Below are 19,518 nucleotides of genomic sequence, written 5' to 3'. Positions count from 1 at the left end.
AGTCTGGCAATGCTCGCATGGCAATGGTAAAGAGGGACCACCAAGAGGGACCTTTCAGCCCTACAGCACAATGCAGCTCCATGTTTATTGTGGATTTTCAGTTATTAATGAGATAGATCTAATATTCAGGCAAAAAATTTGCATTAGAAAATTCAACTGCTTCAAATGTCTATTTTAGGCTACAACCAGCTGTAGGACGATCATAACAGCATCTTAAATTCTAATTCAAGTTTGAAGTCCAAAAACTGAAGTAGGCAAATGGATAAGAGAAAGAAAAGAGAATGTCACAATAATCTAATTTTGTTGGGAGCATTATTAATGTCAACAGCATAGTGTTGAGAATCAATATAGGTTTTGTGCGTACTGTGACAAAATCAAATAGGAGATCTATCTATGAAAAAGACACCTTCAGCTATTGAGTGGGAGGGGGGGGCATCTGGGGTGTAAATCTGTGAGTGCTTTAAAAATGTGGTCCTTGTCAGAAGACTCAGCATCCCCAAACTGAAAACCAGTCCTCTTTGATGTTGCCAAAAAGCTCGGTTTCACCGTGAAGGCAGAGATGACTGACATGTGAATATCTCATTTCCATCACAATCCTATCCGAACACTTTCAATGCACGACTTTTGCATCCCACAGAGATCTGTGAAGCTTTGCATCAGAACACAAAAGGTAACTCAAAAACTTCCCCTCCTTTCCACACATCTCTATGATGTTAAACTCTCTTCTTTGCCCCCACCGTGGTTTTCACTTGGGATGCAACAGATAAGGTAAATTTCCTGAGCCTTTCAGTTGGTGAGCCAAGATTAAAGTTGCAGTGAAGAAGTGCTTAGGGCACCTTTTCAAAATAAAATCCATTAGGTTCTGAAGTGAGAAAAAAAAGTGCATATGTGAGAAATCTTAAACCCTTTGTTTTTCATTAACTGTACAAAGAGATGGCCATGAGTTAAAACATCAATATAACATTGGGAGATTAAGCTGATTAACCTAAACCAAGACCTAGCCAACTATAAAGACAATGTTTTATCTGTAACTTTGAACCATGTAAGTCCCATTTCAAGACACTAGCTCAGATTTTGCTTTTTTCCAGGTTTGTTGCTATGTGGGTACTTCAAGACACTAGAATCCAAATGAACTAAACACAGCACTTTATTTGAGAAAAATGCATGAAGCCACTCCAACTCAAAATGTCCTACAGATCATGCAATCAACGGAAAGTAAACATTTAATTCTACTGCATCACATGGAGCTTTAACTCAAACAGAATCAAACATTCTATCTTTTAGTATTAGCACTAGAGGCCAGTCTGTCCTGCCTGCAAGGGTTGTGTGCAGCACTTTGCATGCTAGTAGTGTAAAAGCTGACCTTGGGAGGTAATGAAAAAGTTCAACGCATTGTGGATACATCACACATACGGGTGATAGATTAAGAAGCTTAGCACTGACTAGGTACCTTATTTCTAAACTCACACATGCACATCTGAAGCTCCATCATTTCGTAGTTGTACATTTTTAAGAGTTTAGTGAACATAAACAATTATGCCATATTGACAACTTGAAGTATGCATTGCTTGATATAAACATGCACACTGTACTTCCCAATTTTGCCGTCAAATTACCTGCTTCTCCCCCACTGGCATATGTATACTTTTTGCACATTTGTAGAGGAACACTCTTGTACAATGCAAGGTGAATACTAAGCTGGAAAAAAACAAACAAACAAAAACAAAAACAAAAGCAACCAGTCTACTTTTGTTGGCTTGGACATATTAATAATATTGTAGCTTCAAATGCAAAACAGCATGTGAAATTAAACTTTTGTCTTTTGTTCTGCTTCTTCCACAGGGATGTGCTTGTTGGGCCATGTTCAGAAGGCTCTGAAAAACTGGTTAGGTAGGAACCCAAGGTGGAGGAATGAGGTTTGGGCCTCTCTCTCAAGGCTGGTGAGCTCCTGGACTGTTGGGGCCAGAACGTCCACATGACCCTTGTAAAGACCACCTAGGAAAGGTCATTACGCATTACAGTCAATCACAATACAGAGTTACAGGATTGAAGTCCATCAACAGAGATAATGGACAAAACACGTGTAAGCACACTACCAGATTCATATGCATGTGAACATACCAATCATCCATTTCTCACTACTTTCAATTTTCTCCATCCTTTCTGTCGTCACTCCATCACACATACCTCCCAATGCTTTGCGCTTCCCATAGCTGACCTTCCCATCAAACTCATCCACAGGTACCTTGATGTCAGGCTCACACTGAGTGATGGTGCACTTTAGGTGTTCCTCAATTTCTGATAGGAGCTGGAGTAATTTTTGAGAATAACAATGAAGGACAGAAAAAAATTCAACATAATAAAAGCATAAAAGCAAGCAGCAACCTAAGGTAACTCGGTATCCAGAGCTTCCTTGCATTCTTTTTTTTTTTTTTTACATTATATTGTTTTTATGAAAGCCTGAGTTTTTTTAAATTTATTTGTTATACATTGTCTTGGGCAAGTGGGCATACATTGTGTTACAGTTGTTATTTATACTAAACTACTTGTGGATCTTGTAGGGATCTGTGTCTTCCTTAAGGATGATGAGTATGACCCTTCCTTAAAGAAACATCACATGAGGACTTGAATCCTGGGCTTCCAATTGAAGCGTGGTCTCTCCAACTCTTCGCCATCCTACTGCCCAGAATTGCATTTGATAGACGGGCCCATGCATCATGTTTTTTACCAGTATGATAAATGGCTCTGCTGCTGATCAAATTAAAAACCACTATCTTGTATTGGACAAAGCAGAAGATGGTAAAATTTCAATTATTAACTTGCCTCAGCTTGATTACATGTTTGTTAGAGTTTGTTTACCTCTTTCTCATTGTACCAGATTGTGCAGCCTCCTTCTTCTTTTAGTCGGGTGTTGTAGCAGCCTCTGCCTCGGTTGGCACACACATGGTACCACACCTTAACAAATAATAAAGAAAAATGTACAAAGCGCGTGAATCCACACTATTGAAAACCAAACTATTGTGAATTAAACATTAGTATGGAGTGTCATTCTCCACCCTACCTTTTCTTTCTCCATAGCCACCAGTGAGATGGCCAGTCCCATTCTGTGATGTGAAAGGGACAGGGTGATAATAATTACAAGTATTCAGGATTCAGATTCACAATTCGAATCAAGCAAGTGCCAATGTGCACAGTTTTAAGACTTTTGTGTGCTAACCTCTCTGCTCTGCCCACTCTGCCAATACGGTGGACATAGTTCTGCTTTTCATCTGGGAGGGTCACGTTAATCACTGGGGGAAAAGTGTTAGCGGTAAGGTCTGTGACATGATGAAATGAATAACCAAACAAGTATAAGACACATCGCTGCACTCTTTGGTAGATGATTCTAAAGGGTGGGGGGGGGGGGTGCCTGCACGTACTAAAATATAAGGTAGTACTATATATATATATATATAAACTTCGTTAAAAGAAACACTCAACAGCTGATGATTGCTTATGGCATGAAACAGGCTTGTACTGTCTCAAAGAATTATTTGAATCATTGGATTATTCTGCTCCTTATTTGTTGAGCACTTTCCCTACTGTTGAGTGTTTCTTTAAACAAAGATATATATACACACACACACACACACACACGCACTCATGTAGTATATACATACATATGTATTATACATATATGTGTGTGTGTGTGTGTGTGTGTGTGTGTGGCTATAGTACACATATATATGGTTATAATGTATATATATGTATATTATATATATATAGTACTACTTTTTATTTATAGTACATGCGGGCATCCCCCCCTTAAGTTAGACATTGCACTCGTCAAAAAAGTATTTCCTTTTAATAAATCGTATTTGACAGAATATGAACATTAATGAAGACAACACATTTCTTCCTCAATGTTTTGTGTGACTGAAAAAAAAATTTTTTTTTCCTCTTACCATAAGGGACCCCATGAATGTCAATACCTCTGGCAGCTACATCCGTACAAATCAACAGCTTCACTTCTTTTCTCTAAAATAAATATATCGGTCAATCAATCAATCATGAGAGGGGAAGCCATTAAAAACAATGGACAACTTGCCCTACTGCGTAAAAGAGCACCACTAGCTTGTCTGTTACCTTGAAGCGCTCCAAATTGTTTTTACGCTCATTAGGCTTTCGATCACCATGAAGACAGACACAGGAAAATTGGTGGCCTTTTCTGTCTGGCCCTGAAGGAAACAGATGGAGTTTGGCATGGTTAAATAAAGGAGGGAAAAAAAAAAGGTTTGGGCAACAACAATGTGCCCCACTCTTGTTTATTTGCTTCCTAAATTTCAGCTAGCACTTGTTACACAATGAATGTGAAGTTTTAACAGTGTTCATGCTATATATTTGATAGAGGCAAGCATTTTGAGTAATTCTTGGTCTACTCGAGTTTCAATCAGCAAGTGAAAATAAATTGTATCGCCAAATTGAAGTTATTATTGGTCATATTTGCAAAGCAGTAGTGTTGAGAAGCAATTATTTTCATTTTTCCATCCATCCATTATCCAAACCGCTTATCCTGCTCTCAAGGTTGCGGGGATGCTGGAGCCTATCCCAGCAGTCATTGGGCAGCAGGCGAGGAGACACCCCAGTCATTTTTTACTTTTATCAATATATCGGCATCTTTTAATTCCTGTTATAGTCATATCCACTGTATCCCTAAAAAAAAAAAAAAAAAAAAACAGATTTGCCGCTTCTCTGAGAGGACAGAACATCTGACAGATTGTCTTAACTTTTTTTTTAAAATTATCCCCCCCCCTTTCTCCCCAATTGTACCCAGCCAATTAACCCACTCTTCCAAGCCGTACCAGTTGCTGCTCCACCCCCTCTGCCAATCCAGGGAGGGCTGCAGACTACCACATGCCTCCTCCGATACATGTGGAGTCGTCAGGCGCTTCTTTTCACCTGACAGTGAGGAGTTTTTCCAGGGGGATGTAGCGCGTGGGAAGATCACACTATTCCCCCCAGTTCCCCCTCCCCCCCGAACAGGCTCCCCAACCAACCAGAGGAGGCACTAGTGCAGCGACCAGGACACATACTCACATCCGGCTTCCCACCTGCAGACACGGCCAATTGTGTCTTTAGTGATGCCTGACCAAGCCGGAGGTAACATGGGGATTCGAACCGACAATCCCCGTGTTGGTAGGCAATGGAATAGACTGCTACGCTACCCGGACACCCCCAGACCATACTAACTTACATATATTTAATAACTTAGTTGAGTATGGTATAAACTCTACTTTTCAGTACTTAAGAGTCATCCAAATGGATAAAAAGAGGCCTAATTTCAGTGGTTGTTATACAATACTGGCTATAATAACGGGAAGAAAGACGTCATATCATTGAGACCACTTTCACAGACAACAGAGGCATCTTTTTCTCCCTTGTTTTCTCTGTGAATGAATGATATGATAGCACTCCATTTAATTCTCAGTATGGGCTTGAGTATACTGCCATGGCTGACTGGACACATAAAACCCACAAAAGATGATTTCTCAGTCTGTTCTTTGTTTAAGGTTGAATACTGAGGCTGCCACCCCCAGTAGCATTAAAAAAAAAACTACCCACCTCCCCCTTGCTGTATAAAATACTGCTCCATGTTGTCACAATCAATCTTAGTACGGCAGAAGATTATGGCCTGGTCCATCTTGTGCTCGCTGATGGCCCTCACTGCATACTCGCCCTTCAGCACCTTAATGGCTTCAGACCACATCTCTAAAATGTATAGATGTGCACACAAATACAAGCATTACTGTCAGCTATGCCATAATCCTCATTCTTTATACAACGTAAACGCAGATTTAAATACTGTCTTTCAGACGATATCAAATATATCAATATGATAAATGGTACTAAAAGCAGAGCTAGAGATTTTGATTTTTTTTTTTTTTAATTTTGAGATACTTTATTGATCCCTGTAGGGAAATTACGCTCTGCATTTAACCCATCCTAGCTGTGTAGTTAGGAGCAGTGGCCAGCTGCCGTGCAGCACCCGGGGACCAACTCCAATTCGTCTTGCCATGCCTGGGTCAAGGGCACAGACAGGAATACTAACCCTAACATGCATGTCTTTTTAATAGTGGAGGAAACTGAGAGAGAGATTCATATTAGAGGAATGAAGTGATACAGCAGAATCTGCTGCCCGTTTGCTTTACCTGGAGTGTTGGCACCTGGTCGGGTGTAGTCTTTAGCATGGACCTCATCAGTCTAGAACAGCAAATGAAACTAGTAACATATACAAACCTGAGTTACATTATCATGTAGTCATGCCAATTAACATGTTTGGTAAAATACTTTATATTAATTTACATTTTAAAAACAGCTAACCAATGACTGTTCAGATTCTCCCAAAACATCTGTCCAGTACAGCACGATCCAGTTTAAATGGATTTCTCATTGTATTTCTACATATTGAAATACAGGATATCTATCAATCACGATATCTATTGTAATCCAGTGTGGAGGACAGACCCGGATGCGATTCTTGCCCAGGCGCTCCCAGAGGCGATCCAGCTTGGGGTTGACGGGCACCACTACATGGTGGACGGTCTCAGGAACAGAGTCCTCTCCCTTCAGGTCCACCCAGGTGGGGAAATGCATGATGCGCTCAGACAACTTCTTCACATCAAATGAGTGCAGTGTCGCTGAACACACAATGACCTGGGGAAAAAGAGGGAATGAGACTAGCTTTGTTCCTCACACACACGTACTTTTGAAGATGGTAAATGCATTCAGAGCCATAACTATGCTTTGTTATATATTCTTTTGTGGGCTGGGTAGTTGATGACATTCATAAAGTCATAACACACATGGTTGTATCTATGCTTTAAAAAAGGAGTTCTGTGTAATATTTGACTTTCCTGAAGCATTTTGTGGCAAGTAATTATCATCAGGGGTTGCTGAATGATACTCAAACAGAATAAATGACATGTTACTTGCAAGACTCAACACTAGAGGGCTTTCAAGTAGAATTACATCTAACAAGCTTTGATACAGTAAAATATATGAGTGCAGAAAAATCCCCCATGCATTTTCAGTGGAATTATAGCTTAATCACATGTATCTATAAGTTAAACAACATGTTACCTGCAGTCTCTTGCCATCAGAGGTGACTTGAGGGACTTGATTGTGGATCCTGTTGATAAAATCTGTATAGCCTGCCGTCAGAAGACCATCCTGAGGGACACAGAAAACACATTAAAGTGAGTACCTAACATTTCCACAGTGAAACAATCACACAAATGGGGGAAAAAAATCCTACAGATATTTAATCAAAAGTGACTACTGCTGAGAAATTAGAGATGCTTTGATGTACAGCAAAGACTAAGCCAATCCTGGGAGGATTTAAGAGTTGACAAAAGCTCTACGTGGTACATACACATTCGTCCAAGACCAGGAAGCGGATCTGGGACAGATTAAGTTTCCCTGTGGATATGAGGTCATCCAGCCTCCCTGGGGTTCCTACTACAATGTCAACCTGAAGGAGGATGTGGGCAATAGACGCAGGCAGGGGCAACAAACAGAAGAAGTGAACAAGAAACAAAAACAAAAGACAATTACTTTGGTTCCCCATTAGGAAGAAACTCTTGCAGGTCTGTGCAACACTCATTGAGATAGATGAACTCATTAAATATGTGTTTAGAGACAGTTAATGATCCATACCCCCTGCTCAAGAACAGCTAGTTGTTCTTTGGCAGCCACTCCGCCAATGATAAGCAAATCCCTGCAGCGACAGATAGAGAGATTAAACAGCGAGGCTTTGAGTCATTGTGGGTGAATGCCTCCACCTACTGGCAACATGTTAGAATTACATATCCAGTGTGGAACATGGCAGTGGATAGACAGGACAGGAAAGCACTGGATTGGTTTGTATCTGCATTGGTGTGTATGAGTAGAATAACTACATATGCAAAACTTTCATATTGTATTGTCATATTTATATAAGCCCATGTTTGGTTGAACATTTAAACTTTAACCAGGGGAACTCTAGAAACTGACCTGACTTTGGGGTTGTCCACATATTTTTTAAATTGATTGACATTGTTGAGGGTTTGCTCAGCCAGCTCTTTGGATGGCTCAATGATCAGGGCTTTGGGTGCATTGGACATCGTCTTCACTTGGCTCACTTTGGCACTGCCTGCGCAAAGAGAGAGAGAGAGACTACATGGTTACCGACTAAATATAAACTGGAGCAACAGAAAATCATCTTAAATTGGGAAGTGCAGTGGGAATGCGACACTGACTTTTACATCTGACTTCTGGAATTAGATGAAGGGAGTTTTTTTGTGTAAATGGAAATTGTATATACTTTTATCCAAGCTTTGTCTGCATACTAAATTAATATCAAATTATAGAGACACATTTCTAGGATTTTCATACCACCAGCATAATCTGTTTGTAATCTTTCTTTTCCCTGAGGAGTTGCTATCAGTTTCCTGAAAATACATGAACTGGAGTGATGAAGTACAAATTGCACACCTGTCTGAGAAGACTTGACTGTGTGCCCATCTGAGGCCTGATCCAGGGCTACAAACCCACTCTTAGGGGGGTTTTTAAAGTCCTCTCCACCAAAGTTGAACTTCAGTTCTGCATTCTGAGACACAAAGAAAAAAATTCTGGTTACAAATAAGTCTAATATTTTTACTCTTGACACCATTTCAGCAATTTGATGTGTTCTACAGTGATACCTTAAGCACACAGGAGGCAAAGAAAGGCTGATTCTTCAAATGCTGGGGGATCTCAAAGGCCAAACCCAGGTCAGTGCCTGAAGGTGGTGGTGGGGGGGGGTGTTAGTTAAGAATAACATTTCTCTTTTCCACCAGTGCTATATGTCCCACATCATCACAAGGGCTGGAATTGGAACTATGGATTACAATTAATACTGTACCATTTTTGGAAAAGGAAATCTGGGCCTTGTCAAGATCCAGGTAGCAACCAATAGTGTCGTGCATGGTAAACTCCTATAGAAAACCATTTGAGTAAAAGACAACATAAGATGAGAGTCCTAACGAATCTTTATATCTTTACATATTTCCATTGCACTGATCTCACCTCGCCATAGCTGTCAAACTGCTTGTTGTGGGATTTCTTTCCAGTTCCTCCAAAACCAAAGCCGTACTTATCAGTGCCTTTGAAGAGAATAGAGGTATGGATTGAATGAATGGTCAACTGAGGAAGTTTGATCGATGATTCAGGGTGAGAGTTTGAAGGGCTGTGCTAAGCAAAAGTAGCACCCAGCTTTAGCCAATATGTGGTTTGTAGCATGCAGATTGTGTAGAGGACAGAAGATCCTACCAAGGTCCAGAGCTGCCAGACTTGTGGACCAGCCCACCCGGCAAAGACCCTGATCATTACAGGACACCTCGTAGTAGTACTTTCCTGGACACAGGAAGGGATGAGCACAGAGTAGTGAAAAGTGTGACAAAGGAAGGGCAGAGAACACAAGAGACACAGTGGAAAAGACGGGGAGACATGTTTAATAAGCATGAGACGTATTGTCTCATTTATGTTTTTTATTGGATACAATTTTGGTTCCCAATAATATTGACTAAATATGTCCAACACTGCCGTTAGCCCTCATTTTCAAGCCTCTGTTAGTAATCAATACCTGTTTGCATTATTTACCTTTTGTGACACCTTTAGTAGAGCGGCAGCCATGCCACTCTTTAAACTCCCTGCTCTGGCAACACATTCCATCAGGGCCAATTGCTGGGTAGAGAGAAACAAAAGTTGAAGTAAGAGAAGCATGGGGAAACCAATGAATTGTTTGAATATAGTATGGAACCAGATTGCTTTCAGTGTGTTGCACGAGTGGTGGCAACTTTTGTACTGTTTTTTACTGTGCAATCGGCTACGTTTTTTTTTTTTACCGTACTTTGCAACCATTTATCCTAACTTTGATTATCCTATTGATGCAAGTAGCCTTGCATCCTTCACTGAAATGAAAGATAAAACTGTCACTCAAACCTTGTTTGTGTATGTGCTTGCACGATTAGCTTAGTCCAAAGGTTTTTCACTTCTTTTGGGATCTTCTAGCTATACAATAGAGTAAGGGTAACCAAAATGGATAGGTGGCTTTTTTGTTATTGCCAACTGCTTCTCATGCTTATCGCCATGTCAATGTGGAATGTGTTACAACTCTTTTGTCTTCTGCTCTGCCTTACCCAACCAAACTGTCACTCAGTGCTCGTATGTGACAAGTGTTGGATGACAGTGATTGCTTGGCGGAACAGATCTGAATCATTGTTGTTAATGGAGCAGCCAATTTTGTCTCACAAATGTTTTTTTTTCCGCTAAAGTTAAACAATATGAGGTGGGTGACTAAAGGTTGAAGAAAAATTAGGAAAAGATAAGGGACAGATGCCTTCTTTATTACTGATTAGCTTAACTTTATTTCTGCAAGTCTTAAAGTATCTTGCTGTGAAACTTAAATGCAAGAAGTAGGCAAAAAAATTGCAAAACAAGTCAGCCCTCACTCCAAACCAATCCTATTTTAAGTGACAGAGGTCTTCATCTGGAGAAAGCTGCTCAAAAGTCACCATAATACATGTTAAAATGTTTATTGCCAGTCCTCGCTGCAAATTTCACGAATGATAGAGCCATAAAATGTGCACCAGACCATTTTAGCTCAAATTATGGAGCACCCCTCACTGTTTTAATGTTTAATGCAACCCAACACCCAAGTATGATGAGGCGAGGCTACAGTTATTCAGTTTGAACTTCAATTCTACTCACCATATGCTGGACTGCGGTCATAAGGGTTCATCTGCCATTTGTTGAAGACTGAGACAAAATGAAATAGATATGTCAAAAACAGATGATCTTTCAAGACCAGGAGAAGTAACTAAGATGCACTAAATGACCACTACGCATCTCAGTTCTTAGTGTATATGTGAAAAACAACCTCTACACTGGAGAATGAAGTTGCAGAGGTTGTCAGAATTGAAATTTGGTAAAAATTTAAAGTTCTCAACAGCCACACTAAAATTCAAACAATGATGAGTAACACCAGCTATCTTGCTGATGCCCCCCCCCCCCGCTATGTTCCAAACAAGTAAGGTAGTTCAAAATATTTACAATGATTAACACATGTCAGCATTCATCTGCCATTTTAAATGTAGAGATTGTCAGTTTATAGAAATAAATGACAAAAGAAAAAAGAAAAGATACCATACAGATAGTAGAATGCATTTGGAATTATGATGTTATCTGACCAGGTCCTCAAGTTTTACCAGGTTTTGCTCAGCGTTGTGAAAGTTTTTTTATTTGGAGTGCCAGTTAGACAACCAAAACCACAATGAATTAAACTTCTGGTGATGAGTTATTCTCACCGGCTCCTCCGGTTTTGACGGTGGCTCTTCCCGTCTTGCCCTCCTGCTGGTCCTTTAGGGTCTCATACACAATCTGGATCACCGGGATACTAAAGGCCTGTGGATGAGAAGAGAGGTGAACTAAGACGACAACTTTGTTTTCTGGCGATGGAGACCCAAAATTCCAAAAGGGAGACCTAAAACTGTATCCCATGATCGTTTTGTTATCACGTACTTACTCCCGTTTTTCCGCTACCCGTCTCAGCTGCCTGGGAAAGGAAAATAACAAGCCAAAAAGTCAATTTGCAAACTTCAACACATAACGTAACGGTGTGTGATCACAAATTTTTCTTACCATGAGCACATCTCCTCCTCCAAGAATGAGGGGAATAGATTCTGCCTGGATGTCAGTAGGCAATCTGAAACGATATGATCAGAATGAAAATCACCAGTCAGTGGTTTTTCACCGAGTACGTTTCTGCGGCCGTAAGGGAAATCCGTTAGCCAATAATGGCAAACGCTACATCTAAAACGCAAATAATTGTTTATTACCGTGCGGAAGGTTCACAATACACATGCTTTACCTACACAAATATCAATGCTCAACCTTAAATACACATAAAAGCCGGTGTATAATTGCTGTTTAAGTCTTCGGTCACTTACAGCCAGTCCATCTCCTCCACCGCCTGTGCAATTTCAGGCATAACTCCCAATTCTGTTGAGAAAAACCATGTTTAGGGATCAAACGAGCTATTCAAAAGTAACGATGAGATCGATGAAAACACAAGTGCAAGTCCTTTACAATCAAATCAAAATATACCAGAAAAGGCTGCCATTGCTGCTGCGCTGCCCCGTCAACGAAGCCGGAAATAACGTGGTCAGAAATTCCGAAAGGGTGCAACTTCTTTAACAGGCCGTATGGGGGCTTGTTCGACGGTACATTGGTTCCAAATATGCGATTTCCTGAATCATGTATAATATAGCCCAATTAATAGTAAAACATTGACGTTTTTATACACGTATCATTATTCGCATACATTATCAACATATAAATATCCAACATAAATGTGTTTGGCAAAGAACTTTTATTCCCAAACGCGTTTTGGGAACCTTACATGTACCTCGCCGCGTACCGTAGGCACATTTCACAGCTGTTACAGTAAACATGGCTGATGATGGAAATTTTGAAGGCGAAGATGAAAACATTTTGTACGATTTACTCATCAATACCGAATGGCCGCCCGAGACGGACACTCAGGTTAGTCGGGTATTTGTTTTGAGCATTTTAGTCTGTCACACTGACCTTCAGTGGACCGCACTAATGTTCTCCGGCGGTAGCCGTACACGGCCACGTCGCACAAACCAACGTATCCACACCACTATTAATCTCGTCGTTAGTTTATTTAACCCTGACATAGTTACGAAGTGTAGCCAACATTTTGAACTGAGATTATTTTGTGTGGGGATCCACTTGTCTAACAGGCTGTCAAGGACTAATACAACACCAAGCACTGATACGTACACTTGAGCTTCATTTTGGCGTGCTGTCGAGCTTGCTAAAGCCCAGTCACTACCATCCAGTGTCATATGATGACAAACTGGATACTTAAACTTGGATGTGACTGACATTTTAGTTAATGGAATAATAATAGGACGTTATAAACTTTGTTTTGGACAAAACCTTGCCGGGAAATCTGTCATTAATGACCATGTTTCACTTTCTGGCATTTTCAGTTGCGAGGTAACAAGGAGCATAACACTTCTGTTATTGCAAAGGCTGTGACAGGTAAGAGGTTTAGGAGTTCTGCTTGTCACGTATGATTTACTTCTTTATTGGATGTCAGGCTTCAGAAAGATGTGAGGATAAGGTTGCCATTCTTATAATATGATATGGTGTAATATAATATATACCCCCTTCAACATGAGTTAGAGGGCCCACATTTCATTTTGAGAAGGGGTGTAATGCCAGTAGTGACCATTATTTGGCGATTTTAGATAATGAGCATTTTATTGACATAGCTGTTTCTTTAATGGATAAATGTGTCTTAAATTGACAAGTGAACCTAGAATTCTGTGAAGGCTGAACACATAGCTAGTGGACAATGGATGAGCAAGGCAACATTAATCAAAAGTTCAGACTCACTTATTAATTACCAACAGTTTTAAAAAGTGCAGTTTTATTTATTTATTCAGGTATACTTTACAGCGAGCTTACTAACGTTGATCGTTTGTTAATAGGACCATTCCGGTTCATCTTACACTATTTATGGTACAGGTGAGTACTTCATTATATTAACTGAACTGGCTGTAAAGTAATACAGTCTCTCCTCATCTATAGAGTGTATTCCATTATATTGCCCTTTTTTCGTGTAATTTTTTTTTTGAAATAGCAGAATCTTTAGAGAATTAGCCCATGAGAATACGGAGTTGTTTCGATGATGTGTCAAGTAACGAGCCAATAGAGGCTGTGGTTCACGGCGTTTGCTGTAGAGCTTAGAGGTATTGCATTGCTAGAAATTCTGGGCCCCATGTTGAGATGTGATGCTGGGACCCCAGCTGTGATATGGGTCTCTTAAAAGCTCCTTGTTGCTCTGTGAAAGTAATACCCCTTTCTTCCCTTAGTGGTACTCCTAGTTAGAAATACTGCAAAGCCCGCTTAGATGCTAAAATTGTTAAGAAACATGACTTTGAGTGGCTTATTTATTTAACCAACATATCTTCAGCACTTCATTGTGTTAAATCAGACACAAATTATTCAAATTATATTATCTTTAATAGCAATTTGAAAATACAGTAGTAATTAAAACTTTTGATTTAGAAATGGCTTATATTTAGTCCCCTAGGAATTTTAAATAATTGCTAAATAAAAACATATCAAGCCCCAATTTTCAATTAGACATTTTTTATTCTACTTTTTAGCTGATTTATGGTAGACTGCAGAAGAAGCTCATAGGTGCAACCAACATGTGTAAATTTCTAAGAAAATTTACATTTTTAGAACGAATAATGCTGTAGGTAATTGCCTTGATCACCCATTCTTGCTGCATACTGTCTAATGGGACTTATATGACTAATGCATCATTCTGGTCTGCAGTAGATGCAATTATGCTCTAGCACCAAGGTCTACTTATCCTCTCAACGGGCAGTTAGCTAGCTCCATCTATAATCTATTTAAAATATTTAGTAACTTCTGTATTGCTATTTGACTTGTAACACTCCCTCTCTCTGTCTGGTTGCGATAGCCCACTGGAACTATATTTCATGCATCTGTTAGTCTGCTGATTGGGAGCTAGAGACTTACTTGATATAGCCAAGCAGAGTAGTGGACCCCCTGTCTACACTAAATGTTTCATTTAGCCATTAGAAAAAAAACAACATTTTAAACAGGATATTGAAAGCGAAAGAAAACAAACAATGACTGCACTATTTCTCTATTTTTTTACCAGGCCAGAAGGAGTAAATTTTACAACATTTTAAACAGGATATTGAAAGCGAAAGAAAACAAACAATGACTGCACTATTTCTTTATTTTTTTACCAGGCCAGAAGGAGTAAATTTTCGACAAGCATTAAAAATCTCAACTGCTGTACCTATATTTCTGTGATAGTGTATACCCTCGAATTACACACTACTTGGCCAAAAGTATGTGGACACCCGACCATCACACCCATATGTTCTTGTTGGACATTTCACTACAAAACTAGGGGCATTAATAGGGAGTTGGTTCCCCCCTTTTCTGCTATAACAGCCTCCACTCTTCTGGGAAGGCTTTCCACTAGATTATGGAACATGGCTGTGGGAATTTACTCCCATTCAGCCACAATAGCATTAGTGAGCTTGGGCACTGATGTTGAGGTGGAGGCCTGGCTCACAGTCGGAGTTCCAATTCATCCTAAAGGTGTTGGATGAGGTTGACGTCAGGGCTTTTTGCAGGCCAGTCAAGTTCTTCCACACCAAACTTGGTAAACCATGCTTCATGGCCCTCGCTTTATGCAAGGGAGAACTGTAATGCTAAACTGAATCAGGAAAGGGCCTTCCCTAAACTGTAGCTATGAAGTTGGATGCACAAAATTCTATAGAATGTCATTGTATGCTGTAGCATTAAGATTTCCCTTCACTGGGACTAAGGGGCCTAGCCCAAACCATGAAAAATAGCCCCAGACCATTATTCCTCCTCCACCAAACTTTAGAGTTGGCACTAAGCATTTGGGCAGGTAGTGTTCTCCTGGCATCTGCTAAGCCCAGTTGATTCGTCTGACTGCCAGATAGTAAAGTGTGATTCATCACTCCAGAGAACGTTTCCACTGCTCCAGAGTCCAATGGTGGCATGCTTTACACTACTCCAGCCGACACTTGGCATTGCATATGGCGGTTTTAGGCTTGTGTGTGGCTGCTTGGCCATGGAAACACATTTCATAAAGCCCCCAGTGAACAGTTATTGTGCTGACGTTGCTTCCTAAAGCATTTTGGGACGTGGTAGTGAGTGTTGTACGGATGATCCGCTGTGGCGACCCCTAACGGGAGCAGCCGAAAGTAGTAGTAGTAGTAGTAGTAGTAGTAGTAGTAGTAGTAGTAGTAGTAGTAGTGAGTGTTGTAACCGAGGACAGATGATTTTTATGCTACGCGCTTCAGCACTTGGCGGTCCTGTTCTGTGAGCTTGTGTAGCCTACCACTTCATGACTGAGCTGCTGTTGTTCTGAGACGTTTCCACTTCAAAATAACAGTCTTACAGTTGAGTGGGGCAGATCTAGCAGAGCAGAAATTTGACCAACTGACTTGTTGGAAAGGCGGGATCCTATGACAGTGCCATGTTTAAAGTCACCGAGCTCTTCAGTACGACCCATTCTACTGCAAATGTTTGTCTATGGAGATTGCATGGCTTGATTTAATGCACCTGTTAGCAATGGGTGTTTTTGAAATAGCTGAATCAACTAATTAGAAGGGGTGTCCACATACTTTTGGCCATCTAGTGTACATGGCATAGGTGTAGGCTAATTGTTACAGTGTATGCATCTGATTTGGTGTTTGGATAATAGTACATATTTATTCATATATTTATCAGGATCAGTTTATTTGACCAAGTATGTGTAGGCCTACACATACATGGAATTTGACTGCAGTTCCTCCATTGCTCTCCATGTACTTACACAGAATAGATATACAGCTAAAACAAACAGCAAGGTAAACATAAATATTTAACTACTATGAACAGATATAGATGTATATAAAAAGTATATTATAAAAAAGAAAAAAACAGCAATGGCGTTATAACAGGAAGACTACTGCAATGGTGCAGAGTGCAAAGGTGCTGGAATAAATGTGTGTATGTGTTAGAAATATGTATATTATCTATTTATTGTTGTGATTGTTAATTAAATTCCTACCAATTAACCAACCAACACTATACCCCATTATACAACAGACCAAAAGCAGCACAGTAATTTAATTCAAAGCTAAATTGTGTGAGGGGGGGGGGGGGGAATCAGAATTGAGCCTAAATTTCCGTCCCTAAAACAAAATATAAATCACAAGGAATCATTTCCCCTTTCTTTCTGGAACTGGGATATACAAAAAATAAATAAATCTGGAGGTGCGTGAAGTCAAACGGCCACAGTCAGTATTTAGTAAGGCTGAACAATACAAAATTTCAGAATCGACATCGCAGTATACACATGTACAATAATCACAACTCACAGGGTGCAATTTAAGGCAAATTGGGCCATTAGGCATGTTAAACTAAAACACGTATTGCTTGATAGAAAATAATATCTTTTAAGGTTCAACTTTTTATGACTGCTCTTAGAGAAAAATGTTCTTGCACATTTGACAAATAATATATAATTTGTTCTTATTTCATGGATTCCTGTGCAACTACTTTATTTCCCTAGCCTGGGAACCAGACGAATCTGCGAGCTTGTGTTTTACATTTGCTCTACGTCTGGCCACCCTCTCGTTCAGACAAATTTCGAGCCGACCAGGCCTGGGTCGGGCCAATTACAACCGTTCATCTAATATTGGGTGGGTTTGATACGGTGACGTACGTCCTTATTTTTTTCCCCACCCACATTCCAGGAACTCTTTCTCTGATTGGATAGTACTCGTTGCCTCTGTTAGTTAGGTTGGTTAGGGTTAGGGATAGGGTTAGCCAATCAGAGGCAGAGTAGGGGCGGGTCTTTCTGAAATGTGGATGGGAAATGAAAATAACTGCCGTACAGAGGAGCACAGTTGGCTGCTGCTGATGTACAACAGTATGTTGAATTCGCTTTCGCAACAGTATTAAACGAACTGGACCTGTATATTTTCTCTAAAAGGAGAACAAACAACAGCATTTAAAACTTTTGTTGATAAGAAAGATGTGTTTGCCGTACTTCCGACAGGATTTGGTCAAAGTTCAAGCGCTACGTCACATGTTTAGTTGCTCTGATTGGTTGTAGGTCTAGCCAATTGTGTCCAGAGGCATTTTGTTCTGCGTCCGGTGATAACGACCCTTGGAAATCGAAATGAACTGAGAGGAAGTAGACTAATTGGCATTTGCAAGTTTGTCTGGTTCCCAGGCTATTATTTCTCCCTCAAAAATCACCCTAATCATTGGAATGGTGATGGATCATTTGCAAATGGGGCTTTGAAAGTTAAAAGCTATGTATATCTGGTGAAATTATATAACTCATTTTTATTCTTTAATATTGCAGTACATATAGCAAAAGACAAAAAATATTACAGTTTTTTTTTCAGCCCTAGTATTTATATATAGTATGAAAAATATTGCCTAGTTAGAATTTAGATATGAATCGAAGAAAAAAAACAAGTTGCAGTGGTAATTCATACAAATTACAAAACTATTTCCACTCTGTGTGGCAGCTGTTGGTCTGGTTTGTATGCGTGTCCGATGTCTGACTGTGCTACATGTCTTGATTCTGTGAACTCCAGCCCGTCGAGCTCCTCTCTGCCCCCTGGTCTCATTCGCCTGGCCAACAAACAAATCAACTGGCAGCTGGTGCTAGCAAGGTACAGCACAGACACACACAGACACACACACACACACACACACACACACACACACGCACACACACGCACACACACACATTCAAGCATTAACATTTGTGATCGATGCTTGGATGTTGGCTACTTCGCCGGCTGACAGGTTACCAGCCCTCATCTGCCCGGTTCTCACTCCCCCCCAAGTGTATCCCCTCGACAAATCATGTAATTGTACTCATTACAACAAACAAACCAAGCAGAAGGCAGCTTTTAATTGGCTATTGATTCGACCATGTAAGACAGTGTTAAGCGCAGCCAATTGATGCTGCAGATGTCCATTAGTTTCAAAATGCCTTATCCCTCCATTTACCTTTTAACTGCCTTTAAACCTTTCTCCCTCATTTCATTCCCTCTGAAATGATCTCTCATGCTCCCATTCGTTTTTGTCCTTGCTCTCCCAAAGCCCTCCAACCCAGGTTCTCTCCTCATCCCTTATCAGCCTCTAGCTGTCACCCCTCTTACTTTCACCCCCCCCCCGCTTCCCTTCCCTTCCCTTCTCATCACCCCCTTATATCTATTCTCTATTAGTCATCCTGCCAGCTCTTGTATCTCTACTCCCTGCAGTGTCTTTTCTTCATATTTGTTTATGTTTATCTCCCGTTAACGGTTGTCGCTATTTCTTTCTATACTCTCTCCATCTCTTTTATTTACTTGCAACCTTAACCCATCCCTCTCGCCTCTTCTTCACAGTAATGGCAAACTGTTGGCGGTAGTTCAGGACCAGTTCGTGGAGATTAGGTAATTACTGAGCTCTATTCATCTTTCTTCTCCTTTTAATGGCAACCCACTGGACATTATCTGAATTGTTCAGATACGTAAACTCCAACCATTTGGCACTCTAAGGAGGTTTAAATAAACCCTGGGAGTTATTTGGAAGTACTTTTTGACCCAGATTTGCGGGACACTTTTCTAAATTACTGATTAGTAATTGTTAAGATTCAGTGTTTCTATGTCAGTGTTTGTCTGAGAGGGGATGTAGGTGTGTGCGCGTGCGTACACAGGAGAATCTGTGTCCTTGGTCTCTTTGGTAAAGAACACTTTGTAGCAGTTATTTCCCCAAGCTAATCCAATTTCTCTTTTACACAAAAAAAATAGTACCCAGTCAGCCCTGTGCCCTAACGACAAAACGTAATGTAAC

The 19,518-nt window shown here is 40.3% G+C and overlaps 2 protein-coding genes across 2 annotated transcripts in view; one reads left to right on the top strand and one right to left on the bottom strand.

The window, feature by feature from the left end:
* Positions 1 to 1,135: 1,135 nt before the first annotated feature.
* ddx1 (DEAD (Asp-Glu-Ala-Asp) box helicase 1) lies at positions 1,136 to 12,206 on the bottom strand. Its single transcript, XM_056294310.1, has 26 exons — positions 12,163 to 12,206; positions 12,006 to 12,057; positions 11,698 to 11,761; positions 11,582 to 11,611; positions 11,364 to 11,460; positions 10,768 to 10,815; positions 9,658 to 9,741; positions 9,328 to 9,411; positions 9,085 to 9,161; positions 8,921 to 8,993; positions 8,721 to 8,797; positions 8,512 to 8,626; positions 8,032 to 8,170; positions 7,696 to 7,756; positions 7,412 to 7,510; positions 7,120 to 7,209; positions 6,505 to 6,693; positions 6,189 to 6,240; positions 5,602 to 5,748; positions 4,126 to 4,217; positions 3,945 to 4,017; positions 3,218 to 3,290; positions 3,062 to 3,104; positions 2,860 to 2,955; positions 2,188 to 2,308; positions 1,136 to 1,995 (listed from the first exon to the last, which is right to left on the bottom strand). Exons 1-26 carry the CDS (start codon positions 12,176 to 12,178, stop codon positions 1,865 to 1,867), a joined length of 2,223 nt encoding a protein of 740 aa, XP_056150285.1. The 5' UTR covers positions 12,179 to 12,206; the 3' UTR covers positions 1,136 to 1,864.
* Positions 12,207 to 12,507: 301 nt separating this feature from the next.
* Positions 12,508 to 19,518, top strand: part of nbas (NBAS subunit of NRZ tethering complex) — a 227,784-nt gene continuing 220,773 nt past the window's right edge. The window contains 5 exon segments of the mRNA XM_056294466.1: positions 12,508 to 12,600; positions 13,077 to 13,128; positions 13,581 to 13,617; positions 18,270 to 18,347; positions 19,071 to 19,118. Of these exon segments, the coding sequence (XP_056150441.1) occupies positions 12,508 to 12,600; positions 13,077 to 13,128; positions 13,581 to 13,617; positions 18,270 to 18,347; positions 19,071 to 19,118 (308 nt within the window).

This window comes from Lampris incognitus, chromosome 15, assembly GCF_029633865.1.
Source record: "Lampris incognitus isolate fLamInc1 chromosome 15, fLamInc1.hap2, whole genome shotgun sequence".
NCBI classification, from domain to species: Eukaryota; Metazoa; Chordata; class Actinopteri; order Lampriformes; family Lampridae; genus Lampris; species Lampris incognitus.
The sequence above is the reverse complement of the archived record's forward strand: the minus strand, read 5'-3'. Positions and strand labels throughout refer to the sequence as shown.